This window comes from Crocodylus siamensis, chromosome 1, assembly GCF_052110815.1.
Source record: "Crocodylus siamensis isolate JL-2025a chromosome 1, ASM5211081v1, whole genome shotgun sequence".
Taxonomy (NCBI): domain Eukaryota; kingdom Metazoa; phylum Chordata; order Crocodylia; family Crocodylidae; genus Crocodylus; species Crocodylus siamensis.
This window is the reverse complement of record NC_143395.1, coordinates 122,472,437-122,490,373: the sequence shown is the minus strand read 5'-3', so window position 1 is coordinate 122,490,373 and position 17,937 is coordinate 122,472,437. Positions and strand designations below refer to the sequence as shown.

Genomic DNA, 17,937 nt, shown 5'->3' with positions numbered 1-17,937 from the left:
GATGCAAAGTATTTGTTAAATTAATTATCTTAAAATTTTAATCAAAGGCTCAGGCACCATTTGGCTGGTTTCAGTTAATTTATAGCAAGTCCCTGTTTTCAAGCTATGGCAACCTGCCTTCTTAATAATGTGCGAGCGAACATATTCTGTACATGAAAACATAAATTTGCAACAGAAGGATATTAGTGAATGTTTCTACTCTGAAAACTGCTCCATAAGTAGCATAATGTTATTGTGTTTCAATAGCTTTCCTATTAACACACTCAATTTACAAGTAAATAAGATGGTTGAAGTACATTGTTCCAAAGGGCTAGTGCTGTATAAGTATCACCGCCTTTCCAAAGTGTGAATTTATTGGTAAGAAGATCAGTTATATAGACTACATAGAGCCTTGCTGCCTTGGGACATAAATCCAAATCCAACTCATGTCAATAGTCAAAATCAGTTTTCATCTGACCACTGGTTCAGTAAGTTTGCATGAAAGGAGCTAGTAGTTTTGAGCTAGACCCCAGACCACACACCACCACCACCACCACAACTGATGGTCACTCTCAGCAATGAACTCAAATATTGCAAGGACATGGAGACAGACTCTTCTCACTTGTCTGCGTAGCCCCGCCAGGCCAGGTTTGAAACTGTCAGGAAACCTGTGCTGTTCTCAATAGAAAGTTTCAGTTTCCAGCATTGCTAAGATGACACATTTGACAAGCACTATGTTCACTATACAAAATAGCCTTATTTCAAAAGAAAAGTTGAACTTTCCACATATAGATTATGAATCTTTTGGGAGCAAGCTAAGAAAATATAGAACGAGTAGAGATTTATCACAGCAATTATGTACCATCTTACTGTACTTGACAAAGTAAGCCAAGAAAATCACAGTAGCTGTAATAAAAATCCAGTGTTTATTATTCATTACACCTCCATTTGTCATCACCAATATGTGTAGAGAGCTAGAGCCAATGGAAACCTGAGTACTAATTTAGAAGTGTGAAGATACCACTTTTCCTACAGATGTCAAAATAACTGTCAGATGACCTGTTTCCTTCTTTTCCTAGGTATGTGTAGTGTCAGTTGCATCAACCGCTTTATCTTTGATTTGTTTCTCTGCCAATGGTATCATATCATGGTATTAGTTCTGCAAAAGCCAACTACTCAGATCAACTACCATTTGAATAGACATTTGTCAACTGCTGAGCAGCAAAATGTGGTCTCTTAAATGGAGCTCCACACACCTTGCAGGACTCCATTCCTGCACTGCTGCATGCAAACTAGTGTGTTCGTTTGGGGCCATGTCCTATTTCACTCAGGGGCATGTAAGTTGACTTGGATACCTAAATGCAATTGTTTCATCCCATTCAAGTCCCGGAAACCCATTATATACATCTACTTTTGTAACACACCACCATGTTACCCTTAAGACTGAGTCACAAAAAAAGAGGGGGAGAAGAACCCACCCATCTTTTGCATTAACAGGTTTTCCAGGACTCAAGCAGGGTGAAGTGGAATTTCATTAAGGCACTTATATGCTTAATAGGTGGAACAGAATATGGGCTTTGATCTTCAAAAGCCTTGCTCAGCCTGTTGGAAGAGTAGTGAAGTTTACTATATACTTTGGCAGTACTGCTTCTTATGCAAGAGTCAGTAATTCTCTATGCTTTTCAGTACAGGTTTGTTAGCCAAAGCCAGCCATGCTGTTCTTCTGTAGGCAACAGCTTTTAAGAATAGCAACTAATCAATTCCAAGCTTTCAGGAATTAATATTTTAGGCATCAATGAGCAGAACCCTACTAATACTGGTGAAAACTCAGAAACCAGGAAAAAAACTGCTTTCTACTAACTAGTTATACAGACTCTGCATGTGAATTAGGTCTAGGATCAGGAATTAGTTCATGAGAGATCTTTCACAGCCTGCAGCACAGCAAACAGGCATTATGTGGGCCTGATTTCAGTGGAAAACAGACTATTTGCAACCAATCACACATCCATGCCCAATCTGCCCTAACCTCTCCATTCTCCCTCCCAGACAGATTCCTTGCCTCCACTGCATCTTGGCGAACGGACAGTCACTCCAGATAGTTTCCCTAGGTGGGCCAACCATAGAAAACTAGGTCTGAAATAAACTTGCAGAGGTCATCTAGTCCAACCTCCTGCCTGAAGCAAGATCAGCCATATCCAAACCATAATCTAAACTCTATACAAAACTACCATCAACCATGAAACAAACACAGACTTTATGCTCTAACCTGCTATAGGTAAAACAAACAAAGCATGGCAACCAATGTCCTTCTATTAAATGCTGTCAAGAGAGCTCAGGTAATGGGCCATGCCTCCCACAGTACATACCAATCTGACCATGGGGTAAAATCCCTTCTTGATCCCAAATATGGTGATCAGTCGGAGTTGGGGGGAGGGAAGTGGACAAGACCCTCTAGCCAGGAACCTCCAGCTTTGGTCTTAGCAGGAGCACTGACTGGCACACCCCAGCCCAAGTCCCCAGCTTGGGCTGCAGCCAATGTGCCTCTGAGGAAGGCTTAAAAACACCCTGACATGTAGCAGAAAGGCAGGGAGGAGGCAACCAGCAAAGCCCAGAAGCATGGGAAATTCCCATCATAGAACACTGGCATAGCTATGCCTGGATCATTCCTGACCATGGCTATCTAATGTTTTCTTGAATACCTCCAATGATGGAGAGTCCACAATTTCCATATGCAGTCTATTCCATTGCCTCACTATTCTCACAGTGAAGAAGTTTTTTCTTGTATTCAATCTACATTTACTTTGCTGCAACTTCAAGCTATTGGTCTGCATCCCCCTCTCTGCAGGTAGAGAGAAAAAGTGTTTTCCTTCTTTATGGGCAGCCCTTCAAGTATTTGAAGACTGCTACCACGTCCCCTCTTAAGCACATTTTCCACAAGCTAAACACGACTAGTTCCATCAGCTGCTCCTCATTTGACTTCCTTTCTAAGCTTTTTATCAACTTTGGTGCCCACCTCTGGACCTTCTAAGTACTCCACATGCTTTTAAAAATCTGGAACCCAGAACTACACACAATACTCCAGATAAGACCTAACCAGGGCCAAGTAGAGAGGCTCTATCATCTCCCATGTCTTGCTTCTATTGATGCACCCCAAAACCACACACCTTTTGTGCCACTGCATCACACTGCAAACTCAAGATGAGTCTGATCTACCAAGACTCCCAAGTCTCTTTCCATAGTGTTGCCCTCCAGCCAGGTGTCACCCATTTTATATTTGTGTTTTTGATTATTCTTTCTGAGGTGTCACACCTTGCATCTGTCCACACTGAACTTCATCCTGTTAGCTCTAGCCAACTTTCCAGTCTGTCAAGATCCTTATGAATCATGCTTACATTCTCCAAGGTGTTTGCAATCCTTCCCAGTTTTGTGTAGTCTACAAAATTGCTCAAGCAGCTTTCTATGCCAGCATTCAAATTGTTAATAGATACCTTGAACAGCACCAGACCCGGTGCAGACCCCTTTGGGACTCCCCTCAAAACCTCCTAACATTCTGACATGGACCCATTGATAATTATTAACCTTTGCTTGTGGCTATTGAGCCAGTTATTTATCCACCTTATAGGAGCTTTATCTAGTCCACATTTCTCCCAACTGTTTATGAGAAGCTCATACAGGACCTTGTCAAAAGCCTTGCTTAAGTCCAGACACACTACGTCCACTGCATTCTCTTCATACACCCAAGTAGTTACATTGTCAAAGAAGGAGATCAAGTTTGTTTGACACTATTGGTTTTTCATAAATCCATGCTGGCTGCTTGTGATCAGCCTTTCCTCCTCCAGATGCTTGCAAATGGCTTTTCTTGGGATATGCTCCATTAACTTCCCAAGTATTGAGGCAAGACTAATCAGTCTGCAGTTCCCTGGGTCCTCCTCCTGTCTTTTTAAAGAGGGGCACTATACTGGCCTTTTTCCAGTCCTCTGGTACATACCCAGTCTCCCACAACTTCATGAAGATCATTGTCAAGGTCGCTAAGATCTCCTTTGCCAGGTTCCTTCAGTATCCTGGGATGAAATTCATTTGACCCTGCTGATTTGAATTCATTCAGGCACAAAGTAAGCTCTTTGACTATGTCTTTTCTTATTTCTTCCCTCAGCTTACCCCCTTCCTTATCCAGATAAACCTTTTTAGGTATCTACCTACAGCTTAATTTTTCTGTGAAGACTGCGGCAAAAAACAGCTGTTGAGTAGATTTGCCTTCTTTGCATCTTCTGTTAGGAGCTCCCCCAGCTTGTTGACATCTTCATGGGTCTTTTTCTGGCCAACATACTTACAGAGCTTCTCATTGTCCTTAACCTCCTTTGCCAGGTGTGGCTTGTTCTTTATCTCTTTGCCTCCCTAATGTTGTCCCTGCAGGCTTTTGCTATTTACTGGTATGCTTCCTTGGTGACCTGCCCATTCTTCCATTGCTTGTATGCTTTCCTTTTGCATTTGAGGAATTTTAGAAGCTTTGTGTGCAGCCACATTGGTCTCTTGCCATCCTTCTTGTGCTTCCATCATGTCGGGACAGTTTCATGTTGGCTTCCAAATACTGTGCCTTTTAGCACCTTGCGGCATTTCTGGGCATCTTTATCCTTCAGTTTATCCTCCCATGACACCAGGCATATTAACTACTAAATCTGTCTTTTTGAGATCTAGTGTCCTAATTTTCCTAACCTGTCTGTAATTCTATTGTATTGTAATTGCTTCCTCCAAAGTTACCCACCACCTTCACATCCTCCAATAATTCCTTCCCTGTTGGTCAGGACGAGACCCAAGATAGATGATTCCCTAGGAGGAGTTGCATCCTCCACTTTCTAAAACAGGAAGTTGTCCTCCATACAAGTTAGGAACTGACTTAACATTATATTTGGCTGCAGCGTTCTTCCAGCAGCTGTCAGGAAAATTGAAGTTTCCCACCAATACCATCCCACAACTTTTGGATAGATCTGTCACCTGCTTGAAGAGTACCTCCTGATTTGGTGGCCTATAAATCCCTACCATTAGATTGATGCTGCATCTTTCACCTTTCATCTTCCCCCAAATGCATTCTGCTTTGCTGTCTTCTTTCTCCTGAACCAGGGAACAAGTGTATGTGTTTTTGACATACAAGACAACACCACCATCTTTTCTTCCAACCCTGTCCTTCTGAAACAGTATAAGCCTCCATGTTGGCATTCCAGTCATAAGAGCTGCCCCCTGGGTGTCTGTGATGCCAATCAGATGATAGTTAATTTCACAACCTGCAGTTTCCAGCTCATCTTGTTTATCCCCCATACTTCTTGCATTTGTATATATGCATTGGTCTTATATTACAATCTGACCTACCCACTTCCCTTTTGCACCACTTCTAGTCCTGTAGCTCTCTGGCCCTTTCCCACAGTTAAGTTATTTCTTCAAGTCCTTCCTCCTCTGGACTGCATGCTCTGTTGTTGGAGAGTTTTCATCACCATCCACTACGGAACTTAGGTTAAACCTCTCCTTACTAGATTGGCCAGACAATGTCCAAAGATGCTTTTCCCCATTCTCACCATATGCATCCCATCTCTTGATAGTAGTTCTCTTCCAGTCTCCTTTTGATGATTTCCAGGGTAGGTGACTGCACCACCAGTCTGGACACCTTGACAGTGAAGGAGTTTTTTTGAGTCTGAAGCGGCCTTCCAGGAGTCTGTAGGATCCATTGCTCCTGGTCTTCTTCAGGGGTGCCCTAGTGAACAGCTGTTCACCGGGTTCTTGATATACTCCCCTGATATAGCAGTAAGCCTTCTCAGGCCAGTAAGCCAAGTCCATTCTCAGCCTTCTCTTCGGTAGGCTGAAGCGGCCCAAGTCCCTCAGCCTCTCCTCATATGGCTTGTCTCGCAAGTGCCTGATCATAGCTCTTCTCTGGACCCTCTCAAGCTTTTCCATGCCCTTGTTGAAATGTGGTGCCTAGAACTGGACACACTACTCCAGCTGTAGTCTCACCAGTGCAGAGTACAGTGGGAGTATCACTTCCTTAGTTTTGCATGAGATACAACGATTAATGCATGCCAGCAAGTAGTTTGCCCTGCTGGCCACAGCATTGCACTGCCAGCTCATGGTCATGTGATGGTCAATCACTACCTCTAGGTCCCTTTTGGCCATGCTGCAAGTCAAACTGCAAAGCCTGTAACTTGGTGTCATCCTCAAACTCGGCCAGCAAGCTTTTCACCGTCACATCCATCATTGATAAAGATGTTGAAAAGCACCAATCCAAGCATGGACCCGAGGGACACCACTGGCTACTTCTCGCCAGGACAACACAGATTCATTCATGGGAACTCTCTGGGTCCTACCATGCAGTCAGTTTTCTACCCACTGAACTGTTGAGCAGTTAAGCCCACAGTCTTCCAATTTTTCCACAAGGATATCATGGAATACTAGAGATTTCTTCCATGGGAAGAAATCAATGAGAACACCATTTCTGTTGCTAGCAACTTAATCCTCTTGCCAAGCGCCTCCTGGTCACATCTGATCTGTTCGGTGTCATTCCTGGCAGTATTGTTGGGGCCTACATGGACAAGCAGAAAGGGATAGTACTCTGAAGGATGGATGAGATTTGACAGTCTCTCTGTGGTGTCCTCAATTTAGGCTCTGGGCAGGCAGCACACCTCCCTGACCCCCAAGTCTGGAAAACAATCCACTACCACTCTTCTTTTCCTTCTTGATGCAGTGGTCTGAAAGCCCCTGTCCTTAGGGCCATGCACTTCTTGCTCTCTTGACTGATGCTCCTCTGCCTCATGCCTGCAAATGGCCGCTCCTCTGCCTTTTCTTCAGCAGTTCCACAGCAGTGCTGGAAAAAGATTGCTGGCTTAATCCACTGCTCTTCAATTCTGGGGACCCTCCTTCTTCAAGTAGTCACATGCTACATCATAGCCCAAGATGTTATTCACAAAGGGCCTATGTGGACATAGTTTGCAAGCTAAGAACTCCTCCTAGCTGGCCAAGTGAAGTGAGGTCCCACACCAAATTTAATGCCATTTTTCCATTTGTCTGTCTCTACCTAAGAATGTGGTAACTTTTGAATGCCTCATCCAACCAGTTCTGAGCTTCCAAGAAACATTCTACATATCTGTGGTCAGAACTCTATTGATTTTGGTGAATATTAGGAAACTGGAAAAGTCTGATTTCCACTGGAAAAAGTAAGGAGACCATCAAGCCCCCCTCAGAGTGCCCAATCAGTGTCACAGGCAGAGGGGAATTTCTCTAGCTAATCCTCTTGTTGCCCACATCTACTAGAGACAGCAGCTTAATTTTTTTGTATGGAATGATTTGCATTCTGGGATCCAACAGAAGAAAACAAGCTTTTGACAGGAGTGTCAAACATACAGCCCCCTGCCATCGAGACCTTGGTGCTGCCCTTGGGTCTGATCAGACCCACAAGGGGCACAGCAAACACCCATGGCGCAGGGCTGGTCTATAGGCCTGACTGAGCCCTCTCCTCCTCCCCTGCCCCCAGCATACCAGATCCAGCAGTTGCTCTAGCTAGTATCGGGCTTTTTGCGGCATAGATCCCAGAACAGCCAGAATAGGTGTCAGGTACAGCAGTTTGGCCAGTGCAGCAGCCATGCTGAACATGGCAGCCAGGTATGTGCCACATGTTATACCTGATCTGTGGTACACACTGCATATGGCACCCACTCCAGCTGGTCCAGGATCTGTGCTGTGCATGGCGCTTGCAGATACCATGTGCAGCATAGTCCTGGAGCTGCTGGAGCAGGCACTGCATGCACCATGTGCAGCATGACTGCACTCCAGACACTGGCCCACACAGTGCTCATTCCAACCACTCCAGGATTCATGCTGCACTCAGTGCTAGTCCTAGACTGACTGGAGCACCCCCAAGATCAGGTATGCTGGGGAAGGGAAAGGGGGAAAAAGATGAAGCTGTGGGTCCGATCTGGCCTGTGGGCAGGCCCCATGACATTCGTTCAGTCCATGGGGCCACAGGAGTTTGACATCCTTACCTTAGACAAAAGGCTGTTAGAGGAAAGTCGGATCCAGGAAGGGGAGCAGAGTTAAAGGGAATAAAGGAGATCCCAGAAGGACAGAAAAGTTGGAGCATAGACACTGATGATAGATGGGGAAGGGGAGAAAAAAGAGAAAAACAGGAGCACAAAGAAGTACATAGAGGGGGTAAAAGAAGAAATGATAATTTTTATAATCTTTATAAGGTGTGGAAGGAGGCAGAACCTGAAAACTTTATAAAGGTGATTATAAAAATTAGCATTTTATAGATAGGTAGGAGGACTGGGAATTGAGATTAAAATTTCCAATCACATGTTACAGAAGGGGAGCAGGAGTGTCCGAGGTGCAAGAGAGGATGTAAACTTGTCAGATCAGGTGGGAAATGGATGGGGTGTTAGTTTAATGATGGTAGAGAACAAAGCAGCTCTTAATGAAGGAAGTTGAAGTGGGGGAGGGTCTGTAATCCCCTATGCTCTCCCCTACTGTGTTATGCCACCACCACTCCAAGCATTTCTTCTGGCATTATAGCACTGAAGGCAACAAAATTCTCTTTCAGCTACCTGTGCACTCTGCTGGCAGCAGTTTTGCATGCTGCTCTCCCCCTGGGTACAGAGCTTGGCCAACCTAAGCAAAGAAATCCACAACTATATTGTTTTTCCCTGAATTAGAATCAACTGTATTAGTCATCTTCTCTCACTATGCTCCTACGACAGGGTAGGAGACAGTTCAGCTTGTGGTTCTGAGAGAAAAAACTGGTAACTGTGTTGGGAAGCAACAAGCAGAGGAGATAAGGTCAGAAGAAGGTTTTAAAAAAATCTGTGTTCAAGCTCTACTAGGTATGTGGTGATTACAGGGCACCTTTTTATTTCTTTTCTTCGATGAGGAAGACTGGGAGGAGGCGGGGGGGACTGTGAATCATTGGGACTCCAAGAGAGAGATGTCTCATGTACATCATGAAGAGATGTACTCTTCACAAAGCAAAGAGTACAGAAGGAGAAAGGAGAGACCAAAGAATATGAGCAGAAAATAAAAAGGAATCTTTGTACTTGATTTCTTTGGTAATGGGCAAGAATTGAGAAGATATGACAGCGGGTCTTCTAGTTTTATGAATCAGTTGTGGGAACACATTTTCTCCAGGTCTTTGCTACATACTGGATACATCTACTACTTGTGTGCTTAACTGCACAGCAGATTAATTAACAGTGGAATAAAGTGTCACCATCTACACATGTGACACTATTAGGTTGCAGTAAACCAATTTATGCTGGCATAAGATTGTACTGTCAGTTGCATAATTAACTACAATTAAACACATGTATAGAACTTGACCATGGGCATAAATTGTATGTGGTCAGCCCAGCCAGCCAGGGGCCAAACTCCTGCGTGTCACCTAGCCACACAGCTCCATAGTTGCAGTACCCTCATGCCCCAGCCAGCCCCCCTGCTGACCCATGCCACCACCCGGATAAGCCCCTGCCAGCCCAGACCTGCTCTCCCCCAGTTCAAATTGCTGCTATCCTGGGCACATGTGTAGATGCTGTGCTTGGGAGTAGTCTACTCCAGCTCAAACTGCTCCAGAGTTTATTGCTTTGAATTTATTGCACATGTAGATACACCCACTGAGTTGCACTCTTCAGGCAAACAAAGCCACAGAGGGTCATTCTCTGCAGGCTCTATTCTTTAACCACAGGACACAAGAGAAACTCCTACTATATTTAACAGGAGTAATTTGTACTTTGCACCAGAAGAACTGAACGTCAGGAATGCAAGTAGGATTGCACAGAGCATAAAACATGACAGAACTTAAACCCAGTAAGTGTGCTTCCTACTGGAGAGGAAGCATCCTTTTAAGTATTACTAGGTTATAGCACATTGAAAGTCTTATCAGTACATTCAACCTATATCATCTGTCCTCGGAAGGAGGAGATAAATGTGTGAAAAACAGAATTCATCTTTCTCATTGTAATTCAATCAATGGCTGGATATCGATTTGCAATCAGAAGTAAAGTTTGAAACAAAGAGGCAGTCACCTGAAGAGAGAGAATAAACTTTGAACCCCAAATTATGCATTTCTGGCCCCGTTACAAAGATCTACAAGATCATGCATTTACCCGGAACTGGGATGGTGTTTCTAGCGTGTTAAAATCTGAGGACGAAGAAATTCCGTCTTCCAGAGTCTCCAAAAATACTTTCTGGAAATCCAACATTTCTGGCAGGCTGCCAAACAAGGACTCCATCTGTATGAAAATCAAACAGGAGGACATGAAACTGATAGCTCTATACCTCTACTTAATAGATGCCCTGAGAATACAGTCCAATGAGAGATGTCAGATATTAAAAAGGAATACAGAAAATCAATTATTTTGAGTTTTTTAATAGTTTCGCCATGGGCTCCATAAAGAGAAAGTGGTTACAAAAGATAAGATGTCTAAAAAATGTTTCAGTCAGATAAGCAATTACCATTAGAAAAACATGTGACTAATGTGCTAGAAAGAAAACACTTAAAAGATGTGTTCTATTGTTATGCTACTTGTTAGCTCCTTGCCATATCCTCAGCAAAGGAAAAGTCCATATATCAGGGACCACAGAAAACACACACAAGACTGAAAAGAACATCTCTTAACTATTGCCTCACCTCATCCTGGGTAAGGAAGGTCTCATTTTGAAGGGGATCTAAGTATAACTCAAAGAGGCAGCTTAAATCCTGGAAGAAACAAAGAATTTGCTCAAACAATTAACAGTTCAAAATCATTCTGTAAACAAAAACTGTGGACAGATGCAATTTTCAAGAAAATATTTCTGTTTCTTATAACAAAATCTCATACATACCCGTAAGTGCTAAACCAATTTTCACTGTAAAGCCAAGCCAATCTCAACATGGTGCTTTAGTTTTGTAAGTAGATCTTTAGAGCCCCAAATTACAATGTAAAATGAAGTTATATTTTAGTACAGTGTGGTATAAGAAAGTTGTAGAAGATGGTTTTATGAAGAACACGAAAGTTCATAAATATCAACATCAAAACTCATAAGCATGCAGGTTAGATGAACAATAATAACGACTCTGTTAGACATTGGTAGTAACAATCACAATGATGTGTAATGTCTGTATAGCCTATAGGCATTAGAGTGTTTTGTTATTTTGTCAGGAGAAAATGATTAAGGGCTTTTCCAGTCATTTCTCCACAGAACTGACATTATTTTTGAAGACTTACTATACCACACCAAAGTGCGATGGCTGAATCATGGGTCAGTGCTGTAGGGCTTTGTGACCCTGAGGAAAAAAATGGCAGAATTTCTTACAGAGGGGGAAAGATGTGTGTCTTCTTGCAATGCCACACTAAAGTTTTATGATTTGGCTGACCTGGGAGGTCTGGAGGACACCCCAACACATCTTAGCCATTTTGATAATAATACATAGAAGATAAAAAGTATCTGATTCAAATCCATGAAGCCATTTGTATTTTGGGGACCAAGTTTTATCTTGTGACAGCTGTCAGATAGATAAAACTATCTTGTTACAGAACATGTACACGTAGTCCTCATGAAAGTAAGTTTCTTGTGTCACAATGCTCTGTTTCTCACATAAGTGGACACATTCAAAGATCTGATGACAATTTGATCCTTAATTAAAGTGACTTCTCTGCCACCAAAAAAAAAATAAAAAGAGCAGTTGGATGTGCTTGATTATTATTTTTTGCTACACATCAAGCTTAAGCAAAACTGCTCAAGGATGCATAGCTGTAAATCACCTGGAATTATAAAAGCAAATACATTAAGATATTTTCCTCCTAGTCTTTTACATGAGCATAATTCATGAATTACCTGTGTCTAAGTGCATCTCTTTGGGAACCATTTTAGATTGGCAGTGGGGACTGAGAACAGGTTTCTTCCCTCTTGAAGGTCAGCAAAACTAAGTTTTACACAGGACTTTCAAATGTTAATGGCCATTACTACTTTTGAAATCCATCGATCTGTGTTTCTAAAAAGGGCCATGCACCCAACAAAACCATGGGTTTTTAAGAAAATAAAAAATGTCTGTTGTAATTCCACTGGCCACACTGAGCAATGCATCAGTTTCCATGATGAGGGGTTTCTTTCTAAGCAGAAGGGTTAAAAGACTTAGATTTTGAAGAGCTGTGGAAAAATCCACTGGAGAACCCAAAACCCTCACCTACCGCAGTTGTCCTGCGCACATACAATTCTACTTTCCTACATACATGCAGGGCAATGCTTCAAATTGCCTAGAACCTGAATTTTTATGAGTAAAAGCCTGCAAGGCTTTGCCCTAGGAATAAGTCCACTGAAGGTAACAGAACTAGACATGTGGTACCAGGGCCACTTCATACAGAGGTAAGCCTTAGAACCATAGGATTATTTTAATCAATGATGTCAGAGCCCAATAGGAAACCCATAGGCACACAGGAAGTTGTTTCCACTACCTTTACATATGATTTCTCAGTATCCATAAGTTCTTGGATGACTTTCCGCAATCGATCTGCATCGGAGAGATGTCGTGCCAGTGGTTTCACAGGTGGATCTTGACTGTCCTTTTGTCCTTCCATACCGTTTGCTTGGACTTCGTGAAAATTCCGGCACAGCGCTGTGATTTGTTCAGCACTCTGTGGGACAGAAAAAGGGAGTGGGGCTCATTTAAAAATATAGGTACACAAGAAGTATTCATCTCTTTAGAATTTCCCATGTGAAGAAAGAATTCACAGATTCATTCTTGCCCTTATTCTAAATTCAGTGGGTCATATCATGCCGCTGATTTTTAAGAAAGTTGCTTTGGAGACGTAACGAGTCTTGGCAGATGTTACATTTATCTCACAGTTAACAGGTTAATTGCACCATGAATGGCAACCTGGAACACGTTCAGGCAATTTATAGCACCATAAAATGGCAAACTAACCACAAAGATGTTCCACCAAATGGCTGGTTTTGTATAGTGCCTTAAACTGAATGTGTAGCAGACCCCAGTCTCCATGCTGCTAATGAGTTCATTGTCAGCATCAGGATTAGGAAAGGGCTGGCCTGGTCCGAGACCTATTTGTCATCAAGGAGGCTGGAGCTGCCCCAGATCTTGAACTGGGTGCTTTCAACTTGCTAAATGGAGGGAGATGATTGATTCTCCCCATTCAGCATTTGCAGACCATGCATGGGGCAGCCCTGTGCAGGGCTGTATTGTGCACAGCATTCAACTTACTGGTGCACATCAAGTCTGGTTCCACACACGCTGGCAAGTTGAAAGAATGCCATTCTAAGTGTGGCATCAGGCACTGGTGTTTAGATGTTTAAACAGTGACTATCACAGAGGTCCGACAGCCTCTTTTGCATTTCCTGAAGAACCCTAGTCCACAACGTTCTGATAATAAACCTATGTTTTCCATTTCCTAATTCTACCCTATTAGTCCTAGTTTTTCACCTCCTCATGTCATGCGCTAAGCAATTCTTCCTCCCAAATGCTTCTCTCTTTCAAATACTTATATTATAAATACTACCAGTCTTCTTCTGTAACACTAGGATTGATAAAAAGCATTTACCGTATCTTATATCAAAGATGAACTCTTCAGCACATATCTGTAAAGAAACATTTCCCTAGTAGTTCTGAAATAAGGTCCTAATTCAGAAAGTCCCTTAAGATGTTAGCGGACTTTCAGAGGAGATTAAGGCTGATGTAATTACTCCACGAACCATTTCAAATAATGAAAGACTAAAGTAACCAAAAACTGGTATCTTTCTATTCCAGAGCCTCCTCAGGCACTCTTCAGCACAGCTCAGACCCTAGCCCAGCATATGTAGCCAGATGCCCTAAGCAATAGTCTTAGGATATAATCAATACAGAAACTACAAAGGTCTAGCACTTTATGGTATCAGCAAATGGAGAAATACATTTTTTCCTGAAGTTTAGGGAAGTATTTTCTAAATGCTAGAACTCTACCGCTTTTCCTATAAGGAGTAGGCTGTATGTGCGACATAACTATACTGACAGCATCAAATTCCAACCAAACATACATACTTTGCTAACATCTAGGTAAGTGAAAATAAACTAAAACATGTCAAATACTTGCAGTGCCCTCCAGATTAAATGTATGAGTTTCTAGTCACCAATTATTATTCCCCAAGAAAACTTACTGTGACTTGCATCACTATCACTAGCATGAGAGCATCTTCATTCTCTACAATCCCATTTAATGAGAACTCAGGCCTATGGAATCTAGTTATAGGGCATGTTTAATGCACAAGACAAAACTCAACAAAACAAGCTAAATAAAAACAAAACACAAGATAATAGATGCCCTGTAAGGGCAACTCTTGAAATTATAGCTTTATCTTACATCAAGAATTCACACACATATTTGTGTAACATTAAAAAAGTGTTTTTGAAATTAATCATATTTTCATTTCAGAGTCAGATTTTTATTTTAACAACCTTTATAAGATGATGGATTTCCAAAGTGTTTGTTTCCTTTGTTTCTGTTTTCAGCATTTCATATTTGTGTCATAATGATTCAGGCTTTAGGAAATATATGGGGCAAGGTTTGTGTGGGTGGCCCGAACTAACATCCACAAAAGCACAATCACTGATCAAGGACATGAGATAGCCCTTCAGTGAAGGCACCACTAAACAACAGCACTGCTCTGGAAGAACACGTGTAAAGTAAGTAACAGTCCTTGTTACAAGATGGTATTTAAATGCCAAAACCAAATATACTCCCTTTGGTTACCTCCAGGAAATGGAGGGTGTTGCAGCATTTTCTGGAAGGATTTTGGAAGGCATTTTCCTTTCTTACTACCCAGTTGGGAACCTTCTCCAATATTCATTTTGGCTCCTTTATCCTTCACCTTATGCTTGCCCCAGTCTTCCACTCGTACACCTAATAATCTCCCACTTTTCATTAACATTACTACTTAATCGTACACTTTGTTGATTACTCAAAATAAATCTGCCATATCAAGACTAGTCCTTCAAGTATGATATAGTATGATCTGCAGAGGATAACGTAAGTTAATGTATATTTTCCTGGTTCAAGTCAATATATTCAAAGCCACCTTGGAGTTTTGGGTACCAAACTATCAAAGGAGACTATGGCAGCCAACTTCCCTAGACAGAACAGATCATCTCTGTTTCTGCAATAAGCTCTGGGGTTCCCAATTTTCTGTTTGTATATCAGCCCAGTAGTCAGCATTCAGTAAGTGGTAATAATGCTGAGCTTTACAGTGTGCTTTTATTTGACTCAAAATATGTACTTGGTTAAAAAAAAAAACCAGCTGCAAAAACAACAATTCAGATTATCTGGATGCAGTCAGATGCCCAGATTGAGGCACCCTGGATACAGCACAGCATTTGGACAGAGCAGAAGGTAGATGACTTGTGCCTTTCAGGAGCTTATTTATTTCACCCTTTGGCCTAATTTGCAGTCCTGTACAGATTGCTTTAATTTGCCTTCTGCAGCCTAGGTCAGAGTGCATTGCATATCTGCCCCACGACATCTAAAACGCCAAATAATGCTAGATTATAATGGTCACGTCAGACAAGGCAGTGAGAGTTTATCTAGGTTCTATATCCATGTACTCTGCAAGTCTAAGGTAGAATCAAGTTAGGATGAACTGTTTCTTGTTTAAGCTGACCATTGCATTTCAACATGGAGGCATATAAACACTTCCACCAACTCACTGGTCCTTTTGAGCAGTCTGGAAGGGAATGTGGCCATGACCCTGGTCCCTGTCACCCATTTGCTACCCTTCTAGGGAGGTAGAAAGGAGCACACAAGCTGATATTTGTTAACAATTTGTAAGCTGTCATACACTGGGGGCAGAGATTTCTTTCACTCCAAGGCTGTTGCTCACATCATGATTCTATATAAGGCTTTTGTTTGTTTCTTTTTTTTTTAAATGATAATATCATTTTCCCTATATTTTGGACACAGTATTCCCTATAAACAGGAAATCTCATGAAAATAATGTTAGGGGAATTTTCTCTGTGCAAAACCAGAGTAATCCAATACTTAGCATGGTTAGTTTGGGTACATGTAGATATTAACAGGGTTGTCTACATTATAACTCGACTGAGAACTAAATAAAATACATTTAAGAAAATGCACTTTGAGAACATCCTTTTTAAAGTGAAGAAAGAACATCCTTGCTAGAGAGGTATTATTAACCTTCCATTTTACTTTGCCTCTTGGCACACATGAACATCACAGTCCATGACTAGGCTATCCCTCACAGAGTTAAAATACTAGGTAAAATTAATCAGAGGGAGCACACAACTTTAAATCAAAACTAGTTAAGCAGCAGCACAGCAATTTCATGGCTGCCCGATGACCCACTGCAACTTGTTGAATGATTCTGATTGAGTAGCGATGCTGCACAAGGTTAATTAGTTTTACCTTCTCTCTGCTCAATGCTGTTTAATTTTATCATTTCTCATTTATGCATCTCATGCACTTCAAACCCTGCCCTGCCAGCTAGACAGCATTTACTTAAAAGTGACACAAAGGATTATTTTGAGTAGGCTTAGAACATTCTTCATTTTAAGAAAATTCCTCAGAAAGGTTAAAAAAAAGTGTGTAATATACATAATTTGATTACTTTTCAGAATGATGTTCCCTTAAAATGAATGGCTACACCTTGCAGGGAGGTCATTAATCCTTTGATTTTTGTATCTGCCGACGAAGCATGTCAAGTTGTCATAAAGAAGAAATAAAATGACATTTAACTCTTTCAGTGTCAGTGCTTTTTCAGTTAGCTGGTATCTCTGCATTAGCTGAAGAACCTGTAGCTTTTTATTTTCTGGAAACATGACTGGATTTATATCACTGCGGATCCACTTGCCTTAGAAACTAACTCCCTACTGGACAGGGATAGGCCCAGCTTTCATAAGTCTTTAGAGTCCTCCCTCTCCCCTTCCCCCACCCCCTTCCTGAATACAAAATTCTTGCTTATCAAAGCCATTTTGAAATAAGCAGCTACAACTTGCAACTTTTCCTAAGGGACAGGTAGACACCAAAACAGAATCCTGTAGGCAACCACTTCTCACTGAGGGAAAAAATGGTCTTTAATCTCCCTCTGTGCTGTACATGGAGATACAGTATACACTATCCAATATCATTCTTTTGGCCAAAATTCTGAGAAACACCAGCAGTTTTATTAGAAACCGATATACTAGGCTTCTGAATTGAGGCCACTAATAATTCATAGATTCATAGACTGTAAGATCAGTGGGTCCAGCCCCCTGCACCAAGCAGCCTGTCCAGTCTCCTCTTGAAGATTTCCAGGGTAGGTGATTGCACACCTCTGGAGGGAGCTTATTCCACAGTCTGGACACCCTAGTTGTGAAGTAGTTTTTCCTAATGTTGAGCCTCAAATGATCTTCCAGGAGTTTGTGACAATTGCTCCTACTTTTCCCCAAGGGTACCCTGGTGGACCCTTGATGTATAGCCTGATGTAGTGGTAAGGTGCTACCAAGTTCTCTCTTAGCTTTCTTTTTTTCAGGCTGAAGGGTCCCAGATCCCTCAACCTTTCCTTGTATGGCTTCCCACGCAAGTCTCTGATCATACGGGTGGCCCTTCTCTGGACTCTCTCAAGTTTTACCACGTCCTTGTTAAAGTGCAGCACCCAGAACTGGACGCAGAGAGGGAGAATCACTTCTTTGGTTTCACTGAAAATGCATCAATTGATGCACGCCAGGGTATTGTTGGCTCTGCTGGCTACAGCGTCGTAGTGCCAGCTCATGTTCACATTGTGGTCTATTATTACCCCCAGGTTCCTTTCATTGGGCAGTGTTGGTCAGGTTGGCATTGCCAAGCCTGTAGGTGTGCAGAGGATTGTTCGTCTCCCACAATAACGACTGACACTGAAAGTGGAGGAAGATATTCAATCAAATTTAAAAGTATGCAGCAGAACTCTAGTATTGTTAGTGCTTTAGTTATTTCA

General features: G+C 42.0%; 1 protein-coding gene across 8 annotated transcripts in view; it reads right to left on the bottom strand.

The window, feature by feature from the left end:
• TIAM2 (TIAM Rac1 associated GEF 2) overlaps positions 1–17,937 on the bottom strand; it is a 272,880-nt gene that overhangs the window by 17,647 nt on the left and 237,296 nt on the right. For all 8 annotated transcript variants that reach the window (XM_090041639.1, XM_090041658.1, XM_090041651.1 and 5 more), the window contains 3 exons: positions 12,441–12,620; positions 10,637–10,705; positions 10,113–10,238 (listed from right to left, as the gene is read on the bottom strand). In XM_090041639.1, coding sequence (XP_089897765.1) covers positions 10,113–10,238; positions 10,637–10,705; positions 12,441–12,620 — 375 coding nt within the window. The remainder of the gene's footprint in view (positions 1–10,112; positions 10,239–10,636; positions 10,706–12,440; positions 12,621–17,937) is intronic.